This window comes from Suricata suricatta, chromosome 14 (genome assembly GCF_006229205.1).
Source record: "Suricata suricatta isolate VVHF042 chromosome 14, meerkat_22Aug2017_6uvM2_HiC, whole genome shotgun sequence".
In the NCBI taxonomy this organism is placed as follows: Eukaryota; Metazoa; Chordata; class Mammalia; order Carnivora; family Herpestidae; genus Suricata; species Suricata suricatta.
The window spans coordinates 62,906,162-62,924,167 of NC_043713.1; the positions used below are offsets into that span (position 1 = coordinate 62,906,162).

An 18,006-nucleotide genomic window follows, 5' to 3' on the forward strand; every position below is an offset into this window, starting at 1 on the left:
CACCAAGTACCACTTTTCACTTTGCTCAACATAATTAACAAGCTAAAACTACCTTTGTCTCCTTTATTGATATCAAGACCTATTACAAAGATATAATTAAGATAGTGTGGTATTGGTGCATGGATAAATAAGCTGACCAGTGAAACAGAACAGAGTTCAGAAACAAACCCACACATGTATGACCACCTTATATCAAAAAGGTGAAAAACAGAGGTACAGGGAAAATAAGATTTTTGTTTTGTTTTGTTTTAAATCAGTTAACGGTGTTGGGAGAGCTGGAAATCCATAAAGGAAAACTACTACCTTAAACCCTACCTAACACGATTAACAAGAGAATCAATATGATTCAGATTTAAAAGTAAAAGGTAAAACAAAAAAGATTTTGAAGAAAACACAGAACATCTTCATGATTTCAGAATAGACAAACCTTTCTTAAGCAAAATATACCAACTATGAAAGAGTACACTGGTATACTATATTAAAATTAACAGCTTCTTTTCATATGTATTATACATATATTTCATATAGTCTCACAACACAATACATTCAACAGATGACATGTATCCAAAATTGATATATTTTTAAAACCACAATACAAAAGATAGTCCAACCAATGGAAAAGTGGGCAAGAACCTGAACAGATATTTAACAAGGGGATAATCAAAAGGCAATATGAAAAGTGTTCAAACTTTTCAGTGAATAATAATCATCAGTGAAATGAAAACTAAAGACACAATGAGATACCACTACATGCCTGCCAGAATAAAACGACAAAGATTGACACTACCAAGTGTGGACAATTGGAACTTTTGAAAACTATCTGGCAGTTATCCAGTAAAACTGAACATAATGTACATACTGTGACCCTGTAATTCCATTGCTCGGCAGAAATGAGTACCAACGTGTGCCAAAATTCATGTACTAGAATATCTGAGGTGGTACTATCAAAAATAGTTCCCATACTGGAAATGAACCAACATCCATCGGATAAATATGTGGTTTATTTACACAATGGAATACTATACAGACAGGAGAAGAAACCACGTATAAATACATGCAACAGAAATCTTACAAACATAACACAGAGCAAATAAGCCAGATATAAGAGAATATATACTATTTGATTCCATTTATATGATGTTCAAAAGCAGACAAACTAATCTATATTCTTAGAAGTCAGATGGTGGTTATGCTTGGGGAGGTAGTGCCTGAAAGGGAACACGAGGGACAATACAGGTTAGTGGTAATAGTTTGTTGATTTAAGTGATGATTGCATTTGTGTTCCATTTGTGAAAAATCAATGACTAGTGTATGTTACTTTTTGCTTAAAATTTAAAACAAAATTATTTGCCTCTGCTTAGATAATCAACTCCGACTGAAGAAATTATTCCTTCTCTCTAGGCCTCTCCCTTTGGCTACCCTCTCTCACACTTATGCTACCACCTCCTGCCACTTCCAAATGGTGAGGGTGGGAAAAGACCCCCCGTCCTCTAACATGCAGACTAAACTAGGTTTACCATAGCACTGGTTGCTAAAGGAGCCGGTCTACCAAAATACGAAGTCCAAGTTGATCTTTGCCCTCCTGCCTATTAATTACTCACTTTTTACCCTCTTCCCCTAGTACACTCACATGTCCTTCTGCTCTCTCTGCCCTAAAGCCTCTTACTCAGGATAAATGCTCCTCTCAGGTAACATTTAACAAGTATCAAAGGTTTGAACCAAAAGGTTGGCGCACCAACCAGTTAACATTTCAAGTTGTGGGTAGTGAAAAGGTGAGAAGTCATCTGAGTCTTTCTGACGTCCCTGGATTATATATATATATATATATATAAAAAACATGAGATTGGGTTGCAGACCAGACTTGAGGAATACAGGTGTTCAAATCTTGGCTCTGCCTTAGCAAATCTGTACCCTCTCTATGCCTCAGTATCATTATTAAAATGGGGATTAGTGCTTACCTCAAATCGTTATAAGGATCAAAACAGATTAACACATATAAAAGATTTAGAAAAATAACTGACCTAATAAATGTTAGTTGTCAACTTGGCTTTATCCAAGGTATGCTGTCCCCAAGTGTGGCTCGGGAGGAATCTAGAGAGCTGAGGGCTTCAGAACCAACCCAAAAGTCTCCCCAAACTGAGGAGGGTATTCTTGGGTGTCCCGCAATTGCTTAGTACTGCAGTGAGTAGCAGGCACCATGCTTCAGGGCTACATGGGAGCAGAAGACACATTGAGAAGGTGAAGAGCTGGCTGTAGGAGCTACTGGACTGACTGGCCTTCAAGGAATCAGGGCTGTTGCTCTGTCGGAGGGTGAGAAATGGAGAAACTGCTGATCAGGTGTCTGGTTTTGACATAACAGCATCTAGGGAGGTGGTGATCTCATACACGTATGCTTCCTATTGACCAAATGGCCGTTAAATCCACAGGCATTTGGGTACAACTTTTATTTAGGGCCCTGGGTCCTGGATCTGACCTTTACTTTGAAGATGCAGAGGCCTGGGCAGTGACTGGCTCACAATACATACAGAGCCTGAGGTAGACAATAAAAAAGTCAGTTTATCAATAATGAAAACTATCATTAGTAGGTAGAATATTCACACTGGCATTTTCTCCTAGGCAGACCTACACAAGAGGCCAAATCTTCACTAGAAAGATACTTGAAGATCTCTCAAAAAATAACCGAGATGCAATAAGCTACGACAGGCTGAAGAACACATCTACAGAACAAATGAGACTGAAAATCTGGACCTCTGACAGTGGACAATGCTTTTTCTGCATCTCCACTGCTAACCAACATTGCACCCTGTCTCAAAGCCCGTCACTTGTACACTTCTGCTCTGCTGCCCTATTAATGCTATCATAATTTAAACAGCAATCCTATTTCCTCAGTTTCCAAGTTTGGGGACCAAGGAGGCTAAGAAACTGTGTACCCGGCAATCTACCTTTCAGAATCATCATGCACATTAGTTAATAGAAGTCAAAGGCTCTCATCAATGCCTTCTCTCCCTGGGGGCAAATGTCTTTGGGGAGTAACACTGGAACCAGAGGCTTGGTGGGCATTGTAAGAGCAGTCATTACCTGCAGATGGCGATAGTGTACAGGTTAGGACGTTGGATGCAGCTGGAAATGGCCGATTTGTTTCCCTGAACACTGTGGCTACAGGGTACCTCTCCTTTAATGTATTCTAGGCCCAAAGAATTCAACCTGAGCATTCTTTGTTATACCATAAGCCAGTCATGTTCCCAGACCAATCCTCCCAATCCTTAGGTTGTGTCCTCTCCACAAATGGCTGGTTTGGTCATTTCACGTTCATCCTTGGAGGACAAATCGGAGTGCCTATAGTCACTCCCACAACTACTCACATCACTGACCTGACAGTGAAGAGCCATGTCCTCTTCATAACAGTTATAACAAGTCTTGAATGCAAAGTCCCCAAACATTCAGACTGTGGGTGTGGGTTTTGGGTGTGGTGGCAGGGGTGGGGGTGGGGGGTAGTGCGAAGTCCTCCCAGCTTTTACCTTGGTGATGGGAGATGATGGGCAGGATCCACCTTTTCTAAGTTATCCCTGAGTCACTGCCCAGAAACTTAGCTGCAGCAGGAACCCATCCAGGAGTTGGGGGCGGGAGCAGAGGTGGCCATGAGACCAACAAAGTTCAAGGGCAAGGGAAACGCTGGAACTCTGCATCCTCTGGGTATGGCTCTGTGTGCCTCCTGCACACACAATAGCTTGCTTGCTCAGACTGAAAAGACCTGCTCAATCCACTTGGGTTTTCTTTGCTCCTTTCTACCCCTTTGGTGAAGGCTCCAGGGACTCCACCTTCCTTTTCTGCTTTGTATCACCACCAATCACTCCATCCTTCAGCGGAATCCTTCTCTCCCACAAATCATCATGGAGTGAAAAGACCAAGAGGCTAAAAATGTTTTCTTACTTGCTTAAAGTTAACTACGACCATTAAATGAGAATGATGATAGGAAATGATAAAGAACCTTTACATCCTCTATTGAACTATCAAAATACTTTCTGGTACCTGCCCCAGAACTGACATGAACCTGGATATAGAACATTAAGAGCTCACCATCCCTACCTCCCCAGCACCATTACCAAACCTTTGTTAGCTAATGGCAGCCACTATAGTCAGGAGTACTATTATTTATTTCTCCAAATGACTACGGCAAACCACTGCAAAAGGCAAAAAGACTTAATTTTCGTAAGCTGGTAATAGATTGCAAGTTGACAGATGGCACAAGGAACAGAAATTAGGTAACCTGTGTTCCCTTGTTAAAAGGTCTATTACTCTAACACCATGAATAATCAACATGTATGAACGAATTAAGAAACTCTGCCTTTCAAACAAGTACTCTGGATAGTTATAGAAAGTAATACTTTTAAACCCATGCATTAAATAAATGGTTTTTAAAAGAATATGCAATAATTGCTCTGCTTTGCTCTCTGTAAGTTAAGTCTTTCACTACCTAAACACTTGTGTTTCAACAGTTATGTAAAGGACAACAGTTCACCTCGGTGTCTGTGGGAAGAGGAGTCAGGCAAGAAGCCAGTGCTGAAAACAGTAAGGGTTCTGAAATGGCAAATACAAATTCTGCACATGAGATGCTGGATCCTTCTGTGGAAAGTACAACATTGTAACAGAAGAACCAGCACTGCTTCTCTCTGGGCTGGAGGGGAGTAACGAAATCTCTACAGCACACAGTGCCAGTATCCTCTCTGACATCAAGGAGAATTAATCTGAAGTCTGCTTGTCAGTTTCCTTTAGTCACATCCTCCTACTGCAGTTTCATACGTACATCTGAGGAAAATGCGCAACAGGTTCACAAGGGACAGGTTCATTAAATCTTGAGAAAAACAATGGCATTTTTGCTTAATGAAGAAAGGGAAATCTGGCTAATTACATTCTTGATAACAGGAAGCATTAATTGCCACGGAAGGAAATTCTTAAGATAAAGCCCCTAAAGTCCAAAACAATTTGATGCTGGCATCTAAAATGTTCTAAACAGTTCCAGAATTAGATAGTATTAGCAAATGAAATAGTTAATATTTATAATGAAATGTAATAACTGGCTAAAATTCTAGCTAAATAACTTCATGGTCATCTACAATTTTGTTTTAAACTTGTAACTTTAGCAATGTATACTGAACACATTCAGTTGTACAGAACACAGTCCATTTAATCTTGAAAAACACTATATAACAAAACTACAGAAATGAGCACACACCCCGGCAAACCAGTATATTCCCTCATCAATTCTACAACTACAATAAATTTAATACTATAAATAAACATTGAACAAATCAGAGCACTGTGGAAAGGGCCCAGCAGCTTTAACAAGTCAGGTTATAATTTTTATGCACTAAGAGAGAGGCAAATGGAATTCTTAGAACATTACTTAAAAATAGATTTTTAAAGACAAAGGTCCCAACTCATTCTTATATACACAACAAAAGTTCATCTGTCACAGACAGCAAATGTTGAATTTATACACTGGAGTTTCCGGCAGCATCCTGCACATTTAGACTAATTAAAACAAACAAACAGGAAGTTGTCAGATGGAGGACGGATCACGCACATCCGTACAGGACGGGCTGCAGCTGTCCTGGGCTACTGTGTGTGTGGTCACTGCTGCTTCTCAAATGCAAAGACCAAGTAAATACCTAAAAAGAAAATAATAAAAAGTAGAGTTTGGTTTCTCATATGCTCATGCTAAACAGTACAATTTCAGTCCTGTTCATAATTTGGGAAAAATTCTCAAGCTTCTGAAGGGAAAAAGCCCATCATTTCTAAGAGTCCTCAATTATTTTGAGTTCTATTTAAGCAGCTATGAGATTCTATCTGTTTACCTGAAAATATCCACTTACTGTAATAGTGACATTACAGCTCTTGGGAAAACCAATTCAAGAGCTCTAAACATCTCTAAAAACAGCTTGAGGTAAGAAAAATTAAAAGTATAAAACAAAATTTTAAAAATCTTACAACTCAATTCTTTCCATCTGGAGCGAGACAGGTAGGATAGCCGCATTGTCTCGAGGACTCCTGGCAATGGCTCTCTACGCTTTCTGTTCAGTAAAACACTAGTAAGAATTATAAGGAATATATTATAAGGAACATACATGATGTGCATGTTAAAATTCATCCACCTATCCAATTACGGTGTTGTAGGGCCTGACAAGGAAAGTGAGCCAAAAGCTATGTGGCTTTTGCTACATAACTGATAATTATATGGATAACTGATGCTTAGAGATATTTATCTGGCCCCAACAGTGATATTCCAGTCCCCAAAATACTCTCCTTTAAATATGGTTTCTTGCTTTGGTGTGTTTTCACTCAAAGACACCTAAATGTATCTATGGTTCCTCATTCTGGATCACAGTGAAGTTCAAATCTGTTATATCTTCTAAGATGCCAGTAGATTTTATGGTGAGCAAACATCTAAAAAAAGACAAATCCTCAAAACATCACGAGGAGGTTCATGCATATACTAGGACACTCAGCCAGCAAGTCAAGATAGTAGGCCATGTACCTTGGTGTCTCCACTCACGAGTTAACTTCTGAATGGTGTGCAGATGAATGACTACTGACCATGTAAAAACTGCTGATCCTCTAGCTTTTTACTCAACCTGTTCAGGAGTACCATACCAGTCCTTCCAAAACGCTACCATGGCAATACTATTCTTTGTTTCTTATCCACTAGTTCCTAATTTCTTTTAAGGGAAATAAAATACTGGGGCACCTGGGTGGCTCAGTTAGTTAAGCATCTGACTTCAGCCCAGGTCATGATGTCATGGTTTGTGAATTCAAGCCCCACTTTGGATCCTCTGTACCCCTCTTTCCCCGCCCTTCCACTGCTCATTCTTTCTTTCAAAGTAAATAAATAAAAAGAAAGAAATGAAATATTTCTGGCAACACAATAGAAAGATGGACAGAGAATAGTCAGGGTGATATCAACATAGCAGATTCTTCCAGAAGACAAGGAAGCAAAGCAGTCTAAGATATCTGTAAGTATATCAGACTTAGGAGCAGGCAGTGTTACTTAGCTTGCCCCTCTCCAAGTGATCTTTCTGCAGTCCAACCCACCCCAAACACACTGGTACCTACTACAGACAATCCAGCTTTGACCCTTCCTAAATCTAGGGTCACTTGAAACCACGAAGATGCAGTGTCTGATTGCAGATTGACAGTAACTTTCTTTCCTCCCTAAAATGCCTTCTGTGTGGGCATTTCAATTGGAATTTAAAGAAATAAATCTTGAACCACTTCTAAAAGCAAATAAGCAACAATTCTCTACTTTCCTTTCACATTTAAAGAATCTTCTACAGGAGCAGCAGATTCTGGTAATAGGAGCTTAATTAGACAAGTAGGAGTTTAAGGTATAGTTTCTTCTACTTATTAGACTGTGACTCCAGCCCACAAAGCCCTCCAGTTTAGAATAGTGTAATTCATGAAAGACCACACTGAGCCCGACATGCTAGATCTTGGCTGAAATGTGGCCACTGCTCCTTTCCTACTGCTTTTCACATCTCTAACCGATCTCTCCCTCCACTGTCTGGGGGCATCTAATTCTTCATCTGCATGCTATCACTGAAGTCCACACTGAGGTACAGAAATACAGTTCTAAACTATAGCTAGTACCACCATGACGACCTTTGACCAACGCTGTTTTGCTTACATCAAACTTTAGGACTGGCAGGCTATCTAAGATATCTAAGCCTCCACTCTGGGAAAAGTAATGAAACATACAGGTTGAGGCACACATTTCTCAGTCTGCTGGTCCTCTAATCCCATTTCCACTAAGGGCACCAATATTCTTAGACAAATAGGCTCAACATGTTGGCTCTGTTTGTATTCCTTCCTTTTCTTCTCTCTCCAATTCATCAAGTCTTAAGAAAAATCCCTTCACAGAGGCTTCCATGAAGCCATAGGTACAAGTATGAATCACCTGAGTTAGCTCTGTGAGCTCAGACAAGCTATTTAAATGCGATATTAGTAAGTCTAGTCTGCCCCTAAAGTTGTGATGGTTAAATGCGTTACAACACATGAAAAGGCCCTAGTCATGATTGAGCACATGTTAAATACTCAATTATACCGACTATTATTATTTCCCAGATTTTACTACTTTTCCTTAGGGTCTCCTACAGCTATTTTCCCTATTAACGAAACCTGAGCACTTAAAACAGTTTGCCCAGCACTGCATTTATTTGTGTCTGTTTCTTTCATCAGACTGTAAATACCTAGAAAGTAGAGACTGCAACTGCTTATTCTGTTTATTCCCCAAAGCCCTTCCACAGAACCTTACATAAGTTAATACTCAGCATTTATCAAATAGATTATCTCTGATTACCACTTATGCCTTCAACATCATCAACAAATACTTAAATGAACAGTGGGAACTACCTTTGCTGTCCTCAGGGCAGCCACATCAGGGTATTATCATTGTAACACTGAGGCCCTGGGTGCTGCCTTCCTCAGCACCCATTTGCGGAAGCACCACGGACTTCACAGGTTTGCCAGACCTCTGACTTCCGAAGACAGGCATCTCACTTCCGGATGTCTCTGTACCAGGCCCTTCCCAATACACATCCCTCTAAAATATCCTGCTATTGCTGCTTCGCTAAATGGTCTATTACTTATTAATTATGCCTTTGATGTTAACATCAGAGTGGCTAGAAACAAAATACACAGAGGTGTTCCATTAGCCAACATTTCCAAGAGAAATCTGAGTTAAAAACAGCAGGTAATGAAAATGTTTAAGAATGTCAGGGGCACCTGGGTGGCTCAGTCGGTTAAGCGACTGACTCTTGGTTTCGCTTTAGGGCCGGATGTCACGGCTTTGCGGGCTGGGGCCCTGCATCAGGCTCAGCGCTGGCAGCACAGAGCCTGCCTGGGATTGCCTCTCTTTCTCTGCCCCTTCCTCATTCACGCTGTCTCTCTCAAAATAAACAAACTTAAAAAAGAAAAAGGAATGCTCACGAAAGTTTATGTTAAGGAACGTCCTGCATATATTTTCTCTAGGCACTAAATAGTATCATTGTGCAAGAAAGAGTGAATTAGACATGTAGGGATTTTGTGTAAACATAAACACACACACCCCCTAATGTATATCAAAAAATTCCAAAGTTTTCAAATTTTAATGATCACTCTGAAATAATCTTTGAAAATCTGTATATACTCACTTGTGGCTTCCCACTCTGACTTACTCAAGGTTCCCTAAAAAAAAAAAGAGAGAGAGAGAGAGAACATTTTAGATTAAATATGGAAGTACATAAATGCATATTTTTCAATAATGGGCAGAAGTGCCCAAATAACCCTCCCTTCCCTATAAATATAAGTTGACCCTTGAAGGCCACAGGTTTGAACTGTGCAGGTATACTTATAATGTGGATTTTTTTCAACAAATCCATACTGTAAATGTTTTTTCTCTTCCTTATGATTTTTAAGTAATATTCTTTTCTCTAGCTTATATTTCTATAAGAATACAGTATATGATACAGATAACATACAAAATATGTTATTAACTAATCATGTTATTGGTAAGGCTTCTGGTCAATAATTGGTTATTAGTAGTTACATTTTGGGGAATCAATAGTTACAGGCTTACTTCTGACTGCATGGGGAGTCAGCACCCCAAAACCCACATTGTTCAAGGGTCAACTGTACACAAAATTTACTGTTAATATTATTGTGATCTAAATACATCCAAAAATGAGATTTTAATGTTATCCTCTCATTTTATTCCCTACTTAATTCTCTAAACTACTGATTCTCAACTGAAGGGTGAATTTGTGTAATATAGGGTATTTGTGTGTGTGTGTATGATTAGAAAAAGCATCGATTTTATATTTTTAACTTGGAAAATGAAAAAAAAAATTAAAAAGTCTCTCTTAAAACATCCAATAGTATTGTAAGAGGAAATAAGATTTTTGTGTTTTTACAAAGGAATCACAAAATACATATCATACAATGGAAGTAAATTATATCTTAAATATTTATGAAAATACTAAAAAACGTTGATATAGTAATATATGTGTCCATGACTTTGCCCATGTCCTTAGACTAACAAGATAGAGTGGCCATTCCAGTAGCTAATGTGATTTTGAGGAAGTGATAAATGTAAATAATACTCTAAGATTTCAGCAGAAACATGTTATGGAAATATCTGTAATTTCTATTGATGACAGTCACAGCTATATCTAATACCATTGTGGTACTGTTGCATTCTTAATTAAAGAAAATGTGAACTTGCATGCAGAAGTTGTTGCAAATGGAGCTGTAAGTTTTCTCCATGTAAGTTCATGAACCCCTGAATTTTATCTATGGAACACAGTGAATCAGCAGTGCCCAGGTTAAAATATAATGATAGGCAAGGAACCCTTCAACCAAGCTTGTAACTTTATCCCCATCCTTACTGCCTCAGAAATAGGACTCAGTTCTCAGTATTGAAATACACTATACTTTATATACCATGGCTATAAAAAGGGGAAACAGACTAACATGTATGTGATTTGTAAACCAGTGAAATAATTTCATTAAGTTTCCATTTACTATATGCTTTTTGTTTCATTTTCTATAAAACATGCTACAAATGAAAACTTACCAAAGGTAACCTTACTTGACTGTTCTTCATGTACTCTGCTGCATGATCATAGTCATCCACCTTATCAGAAGCAAGTTTGGAATTCTCGTTTGCAGGATATGGCTAGGGAAGCAAGTGAAATTCCTAGTTAGGCAATTAAATGAAACTTACAATTTGGAATTAAAAATACGAAATCACTATAATAAAATACTTAAGAAAATCCTTACGTATTATTTCAACTACACATACTTTTAAAATGTGAAAAAAAATTGGTGAAGGGAGACCTCTCCTAACAAAGCAGCTATTACAGTCAACTTTGATGATACTCATAGGATATTTGCAGTTGGACAAAATGGTACCATTTATTTAATTACCTCCAAGGTCCACTTAGCAGCAAACACTTGCATCTCCCTGACTCCCAGTTAAAGAGTTTTTCTGTTATAACACAAAGCTGAAAAAAGTTACTATCAAAAGAGCTAAATATTAATTTAAATATTATGGTGATATAATAGCCATCAGAGACATGAACAGAAATTAGAATACAGATGAAAAATTCAAAATGCTGGGAGGAAATATGGTGGAAGAGAGAGGCCCCTAGGCTTCCATTGTCCCATGAATATAACTAAGTAACTATCAAATATCCTAAAAACCCCAGAAATCAATCTGAAGACTGGCAAAACAAACTCCACAACTAAAAGTAGAGAAGGGGCCACAGTGAAGGTAAAAAGTGCAGAGACATGGTTTGGGAGAGAAACCAACAGTGGCCGCTCAGGTGGGGAGGGAGCTGCAGTTGTGGAAAAGGGCAAGAGACAGACCCACACACAGGGGAATGCACAGGGAGAGCAAACCCCCGTATCAACTGGCTTGGAAATAGAGAGGGCCTGAATTTTATGAGCTCCTATAACCAGTGGGGCTTAAAGTCTGGAGTTTTAAAGGTCAGCATGTTCGGCTCTGGGAGAGCTCAGAAGACACTGAACCTGCTACTGGAGAAAAGACAGGGCAAAACAGCCTGTAGACACACGGTAGGGAAACAGCCATCTAAAAATTGCCTGGAGCACACAGCAGGAAGGTTAGTTGTGTCCCAGAGAGACTGTGTTCACAAAGAGACCCCTAAGGGAACAGGGAACTGGCTGGCGCCATTTCCTTCCCCCACCCCTCAGCACACACACAGAGCCATCTGCGGGAACCAATGGACTCCAACACCTAATTTCTTACACTGAGACTTGCCCTGCCTACACTCTAGTGTAACCACCCTTCCCAGTCATGCTTGCTTTAGTCCCAGTGGGTGGGACCCCTTTCACAGAAGACCAGCTCAAACCTCTGCCCACACTGCATCTTCGTACCCATGAGTTTTGCAAGGCCTTGGTTCCAGCAGCAGTGGCAAGAGGTCCCATTTCAAAAGCAGACCAGAGCATACCTAGATAAAATGTCCCACATTCAGGCTAGGGAACAAATCCTGCTCACAACAGGCAAAGAAAACCCTGCAAATGACTGGTGTGAAGGATAAAAAGACCAGGGGGCGCCTGGGTGGCTCAGTCGGTTAAGCCTCCGGCTTCGGCTCAGGTCAGATCTCACGTTTATGGGTTTGAGCCCCGCGTCAGGCTCTGTGCTAACAGCTAGCTCAGAGCCTGGAGTCTGTTTCCGGATCTGTGTCTCCTTCTCTCTGCCCCTCCCCGTCTCATGCTCTGCCTCTCTCTGTATCAAAAATAAATAAAACATTAAAAAAAAAAAAAAGACCAGGACACATTAGCAGAGCATACATAGCACACAATGGAGATATTCTTGGAAGTGCCAGGGCGCCAGGGACACCATACTGTGGAGATGCACGTGAAGAAGCTGTTCTTGAAGTCATTATGCTCAAGAACAGGAGAAACAGTTGACTTTCCTAATACACAGAGACTTAGACAAAAGGAGACAGAGGAATTTGTCTCAAATGAAAAAAGAACAGTACAAGGCTATGACCAGAAACCTAAGTAAAATACATAGCAGCATATGCCTGATGGAGAATTTGAGCAATAATCATAAAGATACTCACTGGACTTGAGTAAAAAATGAAGGACATCATTAGTGAGACCATTAACACAGATAAGGACTAACAGAGCAGAGATAAAGGGCTCAATAACTGAAATGAGAAACACACCAGATAGAATGAATAGCGGCAGGGTAAAGAAGCAGAGGAACAAATCAATGACTTGGAAGACAGAATAATGGAAAGTAATCAAGCTGAACAAAGGAGAGAAAAAAGAGTTATGCAAAACGAGAATAAACTTAGGGAATTCAGTGACGCCCATCAAATGTAGTAACATTCGTATCTACACGAGTCCCAGAAGAAGAAAGAGAAAAAGGGGCAGATAATTTATTTGAAGAAAAAATAGTTGAAAGCTTCCCTACTGAGGAAGAAAGTGAATATCCAGATCCAGGAAGCAGAGAACCCCCATGAAGGTCAACAACAGCAGATCCACATCAAAACATGCTATTATTAAAATGGCAAAATATAGTGATAAAGAAAAAATATTAAAGGCAGCAAGGCAAAAGAAGTCATTACGTTACCACCCATAAGGCTAGCAAGAGATTTTTCAAAAGAAACTGCACAAGTTAGAAGGGAGCAGAATGACATATTGAAAGTGCTGAATGGGAAAAATATGCAGATAAGAATACTCTATCCAGCAAAGCTATCATTCAGAATAGAAGGAGTGATAAAGAGTTTCCCAGACAAAAACTAAAGGAGTTTGTGACCACCAAACTGGCCCTGCAAGAGATATTGAAGAGGAATCTCCTAAAGTGGAAAGACCAAAAATGATAGTATGAAGGTAGGAAAACACAAAAGCAGTAAAAATGAGTATTTTTGTAAAAACTCAGTAAAGGAACTCACAAAATAAAAGGATGTAAAGATATATACCCAAAACATGGGGAGGAGAGGAATAAAGAAAGGGTTCAAACTCAAATGACCATCAAGTTAATGCAGAATGCTGTATACAGAAGCTGTTATAAAAAACCTAATGGTAAGCACAAATCAAAACCACTAATAAATACGCAAAGAAAAAAGACAAAGAAATCCAAATATATCACTAAAGAAAACCAGCAAACCATGAACAAGAAAAAGACAAGAAAAGATCAGGGGAAATCTCCAGAAACAACCCACAAAATAAGTAATAAAATGGCAATAAACACATATCTATCAATAATTACTCTGAATGTAAATGGACTAAGCACTCCATTTGTAAATGGACTAAACACTTCAGTTAAAAGACACAGGGTGAGAGAATGAATAAAAAACAGACCCAGGGCGCCTGGGTGGCTCAGTCAGTTGAATATCCGTCCAACTCCTGATTTTGGTTCAAGTCATGATCCCAAGGTCATGGGACTGAACCCCGCCATCAGACTCCATGCTGAGTGGGAGCCTGCTTGAGATTCTCTCTCTCACCCTTTGCCCCTACCCTGCTCACACTCTCTAAAACAAACAACAAAAAATGATTCATTTTAGACCTAAGAATGCAGACTGAGCGTGAGAGACTGCCGGGAGCTGCCAGGAGAAAAGACCCGTGCCTTGACCTGCGTCGTCACTCCCAGCACAGCAAGAGTGGCATTAGCACCTTCAGCTGAGGCCTTCTTGTTTACCTCCCAAGCCTGCCTTGTTGGCCTCTTGGGCTGGGTGCTGACGCTGCAGTCCTCGCCCTTGTTTCCTAGCAACTAACTCACGTCAACCGCCCGCCTTCTACCCTATATAAGACATGCGTGGTCTCTCAATAAAGAGAGTGGCTTGATCGGAATCGCTGCCTGGCCTCCACTCTCTGTGTCTCCTGCCCTCCTCTACTCTCACTCCCTCCCTCAGGACCCTGCCGGCCAACCAAAACAAGAAACGTTTACCATGAAAATGGGTGTCAAAAGTGCTGGGGTAGCAATACTCACAACACACAAAACATAGTTTAAAACAAAAACTGTGACAAGAGGCCAAGAAGGACACTAGATAATAAAAGGAACAATCCATCAAGAAGATAGAACAATTATAAATATTTATAGCCCCAATATGGATGCACCCAAATACATAAAACAACAACAAATATAAAGGAACCAACTGATAATAATACAATAATAGTTAGGGACTCTAACATCCCACCTCCATCAATGGACTGATGATCCAAACAGAAAATCACCAAGGAAACAATGGCTTTGAATGACATACTGGACCAGATAGATTTAACAGATATATTCAGGACATTTCATCCTAAAACAGCAGAATGCACAATCTTTTTAGGTGCACATGGAATATTCTTTTAGAACAGATCACAATTAGGCCACAGATCAAGCTGCAATAAACTCAGAAAGATACAATCATACCATGTATCCTCTCTGATCCCAACACTGAAACCAGAAGTCAAGCACAAGAAAAAACCTGGTAAGACCACAAATATAAAGATGTTAAGAAATATGCTACTAAACAATGGGTCAACCAGTAAATAAAAGAAGAAATAAAAAAAGTATATGAAAACAAGTGAAAATGAACACACAACGATTCAAAACTTTTGGGATGCAACAAAGGAGGTTCTAACAGGGAAGTTTATAGCAATACGGGCCCACCTCAAGAAGGAAGAAAAATCTCAAATAAACAACCCAACCCTACACCTAAAGGACCTGGGAAAAGAACAACAAATGAAATCTAAAATCAGCAGAAGGAAGGAAATACCAAAGATTAGACCAGAAATAAATGATATAGAAACAAACAAGCAAAAAACAATAGATCAATGAAACCAGAAGCTGGTTCTTTGAAAAAAAATCAGTAAAACTGATAAACCTCTAGCCAGATTCAATAAGAAAGAAAGAGAAAGGACCCAAATGAATAGAATCACAAATGAAAGAGGAAAAATAACAACCCACACAACAGAAATACAAACATAAAATATAAGAGAATCTTATGGAAAACTATAGGCCAACAAATTGGGACAACCTAGAAGAAATGGATAAATTTCAGAAACATATAAATTACCAAAACTGAAACAGGAAGAAATAGAAGGTGTGAGCAGATTGATAACCTGCAAAGCAACTGAATCAGTAATCAAAAAACTCCCAACCAACAAAGTGCAGGACAGGTGGTCTCACAGGTGAATTCTTACCAAACATTTAAAGAAGAGTTAAGATCTATTCTTCTTAACTATTCCAAAAAAATAAAATAAAATAAAGATAAAGAAAACTTCCAAATCCATTCTATGAGGATGGTATTGCCCTACTACCATAATCAGATAAAGAGATAAAGACACCATAAAAAAAAAAAAGAGAGAGAGAGAGAACTATACGCCGATATCTCTGATGATTACAGATGCAAAAGTCCTCAACAAAATACTAGCAAACCAAGTCCAACAGTGCGTATTAAGAAAATCATTCACTAGAATCAAGTGGGATTTATTACTGGGCTTCAAGGGTGGTTCAATATTCGTGAATCAATTGTGATACATCACATAAAAGAAAGGATAAAAACCATATGATCATTTCAAGAGACACAGAAAAGTATCTGACAAAGTACAAAATGCAGGCATGATAAAAACCCTCAATACAGTAGGTTTAGAGGGAACATACCTCAACACAGTAAAGGCCATATATGAAAAATCCAGTTAACATCATTCTTAATGGGAAAATTGAAAGCCTTTCCCCTAATAAACAAGGAACAAGAGAAGGATGTTTACCCTCACGACTGTTATTCACACAGAACTAGAAGTCCTACCCACAGCAATCAGAAAACAAAAAGAAATAAAAGGCATCCAAATTGGTAAGGAAGAAGTAAAACAAGAAAGATACTCAATATAGAGAACTGATAGTTACCAGAGGGGAGGTAGGTGGATAAGGAACGCACTTGTCCTGATGAGCGCTGGGTGACTAAAGTCATAACTTTAAAACTACATACCAAAAACTCGAATCAACAGAGAACCCTGGGAGTTCAAAAAGGTAAGGAAAATAATCCAGCTTCCAAATTACAGGCAGTCTCCATATTTCCCTGAGAATTTGAAGAAGGGCTACCCATGCACACACACACAAAATGCTCTGTTTTTAAGGCTATGTTGGCCAAATGTTTATTCAAATTACTTCAAGTACTATTTTTAATCCATTTTAAGTTACACCCCTTTATACTAGTGTACTGACTGCTTCGTAATAAATGTAAATGAAACCATAATGAACTACACAGAATACTTACTATTTAACAACCATCTACTCTACAAAGGTTATATATTCTAATTCCTTTGTCTTTTTACAACAAACCAGGCAGCAGGGGATAATTTTAGACCTAGATCTTCCTAATGAGTTTTTAAGAAAATGTTCCAGGGGCGCCTGGGTGGTTCAGTCAGTTAAGCATCTGACTTCAGCTCAGATCATGATCTCAGGGTTCATGAGTTTGCACACCACATCCAGCTCTCTGCTGTCAGCACAGAGCCTGCTTCAAATCCTGGCTCCCTCTCTCTGCCCCTCCCCAGTTCTGACACACGAGTGCTCTCTCGCTCTCTCTCAAAACAAAACAAAACAAAACAAAACATTAAAAAAAAAAGAAAACGAAATGAAAAAGAAAATGATCCAGGAATATCTACCTTGCTATCTTCTTTTCCCCCTTTCTTTATAAGTATCCCACAGTAAGCGTAGACATTAGAAATTTGGTTGTTTGCTATTTAAAAAGTACTTAGCTTTTTGGAGTCCCATTTTACTATAATTAGCAACTTTACCTTTTATGGTATCTTAATACAAGGGATATAAAAAATACCACTTATTAAGTGTTTTTGAAACTTTAATCCCACATCTTGTGGTTTCATCATACTACAAATCTTCAAAACTTTAATGTGAATGACTGCACACTATTCTGTTGTAAATTTGTTCTTGAACAGATCAAGTATAAGATTCCTCTATGTGATTATCTGCCTGTCATTAGACATCTAACCTCTCTCCTCTCTCAATCACTTTAAAAGGCCAAACAATATATGATTAAAAAGCTGCAAAACTAATTATTCTTTTCAAAACAGGTGAGAGAAAAGAATACAGGTTCACGTTTTACAACCATAGCGCCCTGACTTGAGACTTTCATTCATCCTTCCTTCTGCTGTAGTGGTCTCGGAGAGCAAGGTTACTGGTTCTATTGCTGAAAGTCTAGGTCAGCTCAAGGCTGACGGCTTTAGGAAAAGATTTTTTTATAGCAAACATCAGAAAACATATCCATTTAAATCTCTGACACAAACTAAAACAATGATCATCCTGACTGCTCTGTCTCTGGTCCCTCCAAAGCATCCTCCATACTGCCACTTGAGTCATGTTCCCACTTGTCCTCTCCTGCTCAAAGTCCTTTACAGACCTGCAGAAGTGCCTGGTGAAGAAGTAGGAAAAACCAAAGGACTTTTTCAAACTACATGGTATTTCATTCATGTATGTCCCCAGAGGGATAGATCAGA

At 39.1% G+C, this 18,006-nt stretch overlaps 1 protein-coding gene across 3 annotated transcripts in view; it reads right to left on the reverse strand.

Moving 5' to 3' along the window:
* Positions 1-478: 478 nt before the first annotated feature.
* RNMT (RNA guanine-7 methyltransferase) overlaps positions 479-18,006 on the reverse strand; it is a 35,230-nt gene continuing 17,702 nt past the window's right edge. For 2 of the 3 annotated variants that reach the window (XM_029922268.1, XM_029922267.1), the window contains 3 exons: positions 10,607-10,708; positions 9,186-9,219; positions 479-5,669 (listed from right to left, as the gene is read on the reverse strand). In XM_029922268.1, the coding sequence (XP_029778128.1) occupies positions 5,632-5,669; positions 9,186-9,219; positions 10,607-10,708 (174 nt within the window). In that variant the 3' untranslated portion in view covers positions 479-5,631. The other variant, XM_029922269.1, reaches the window with a different exon arrangement.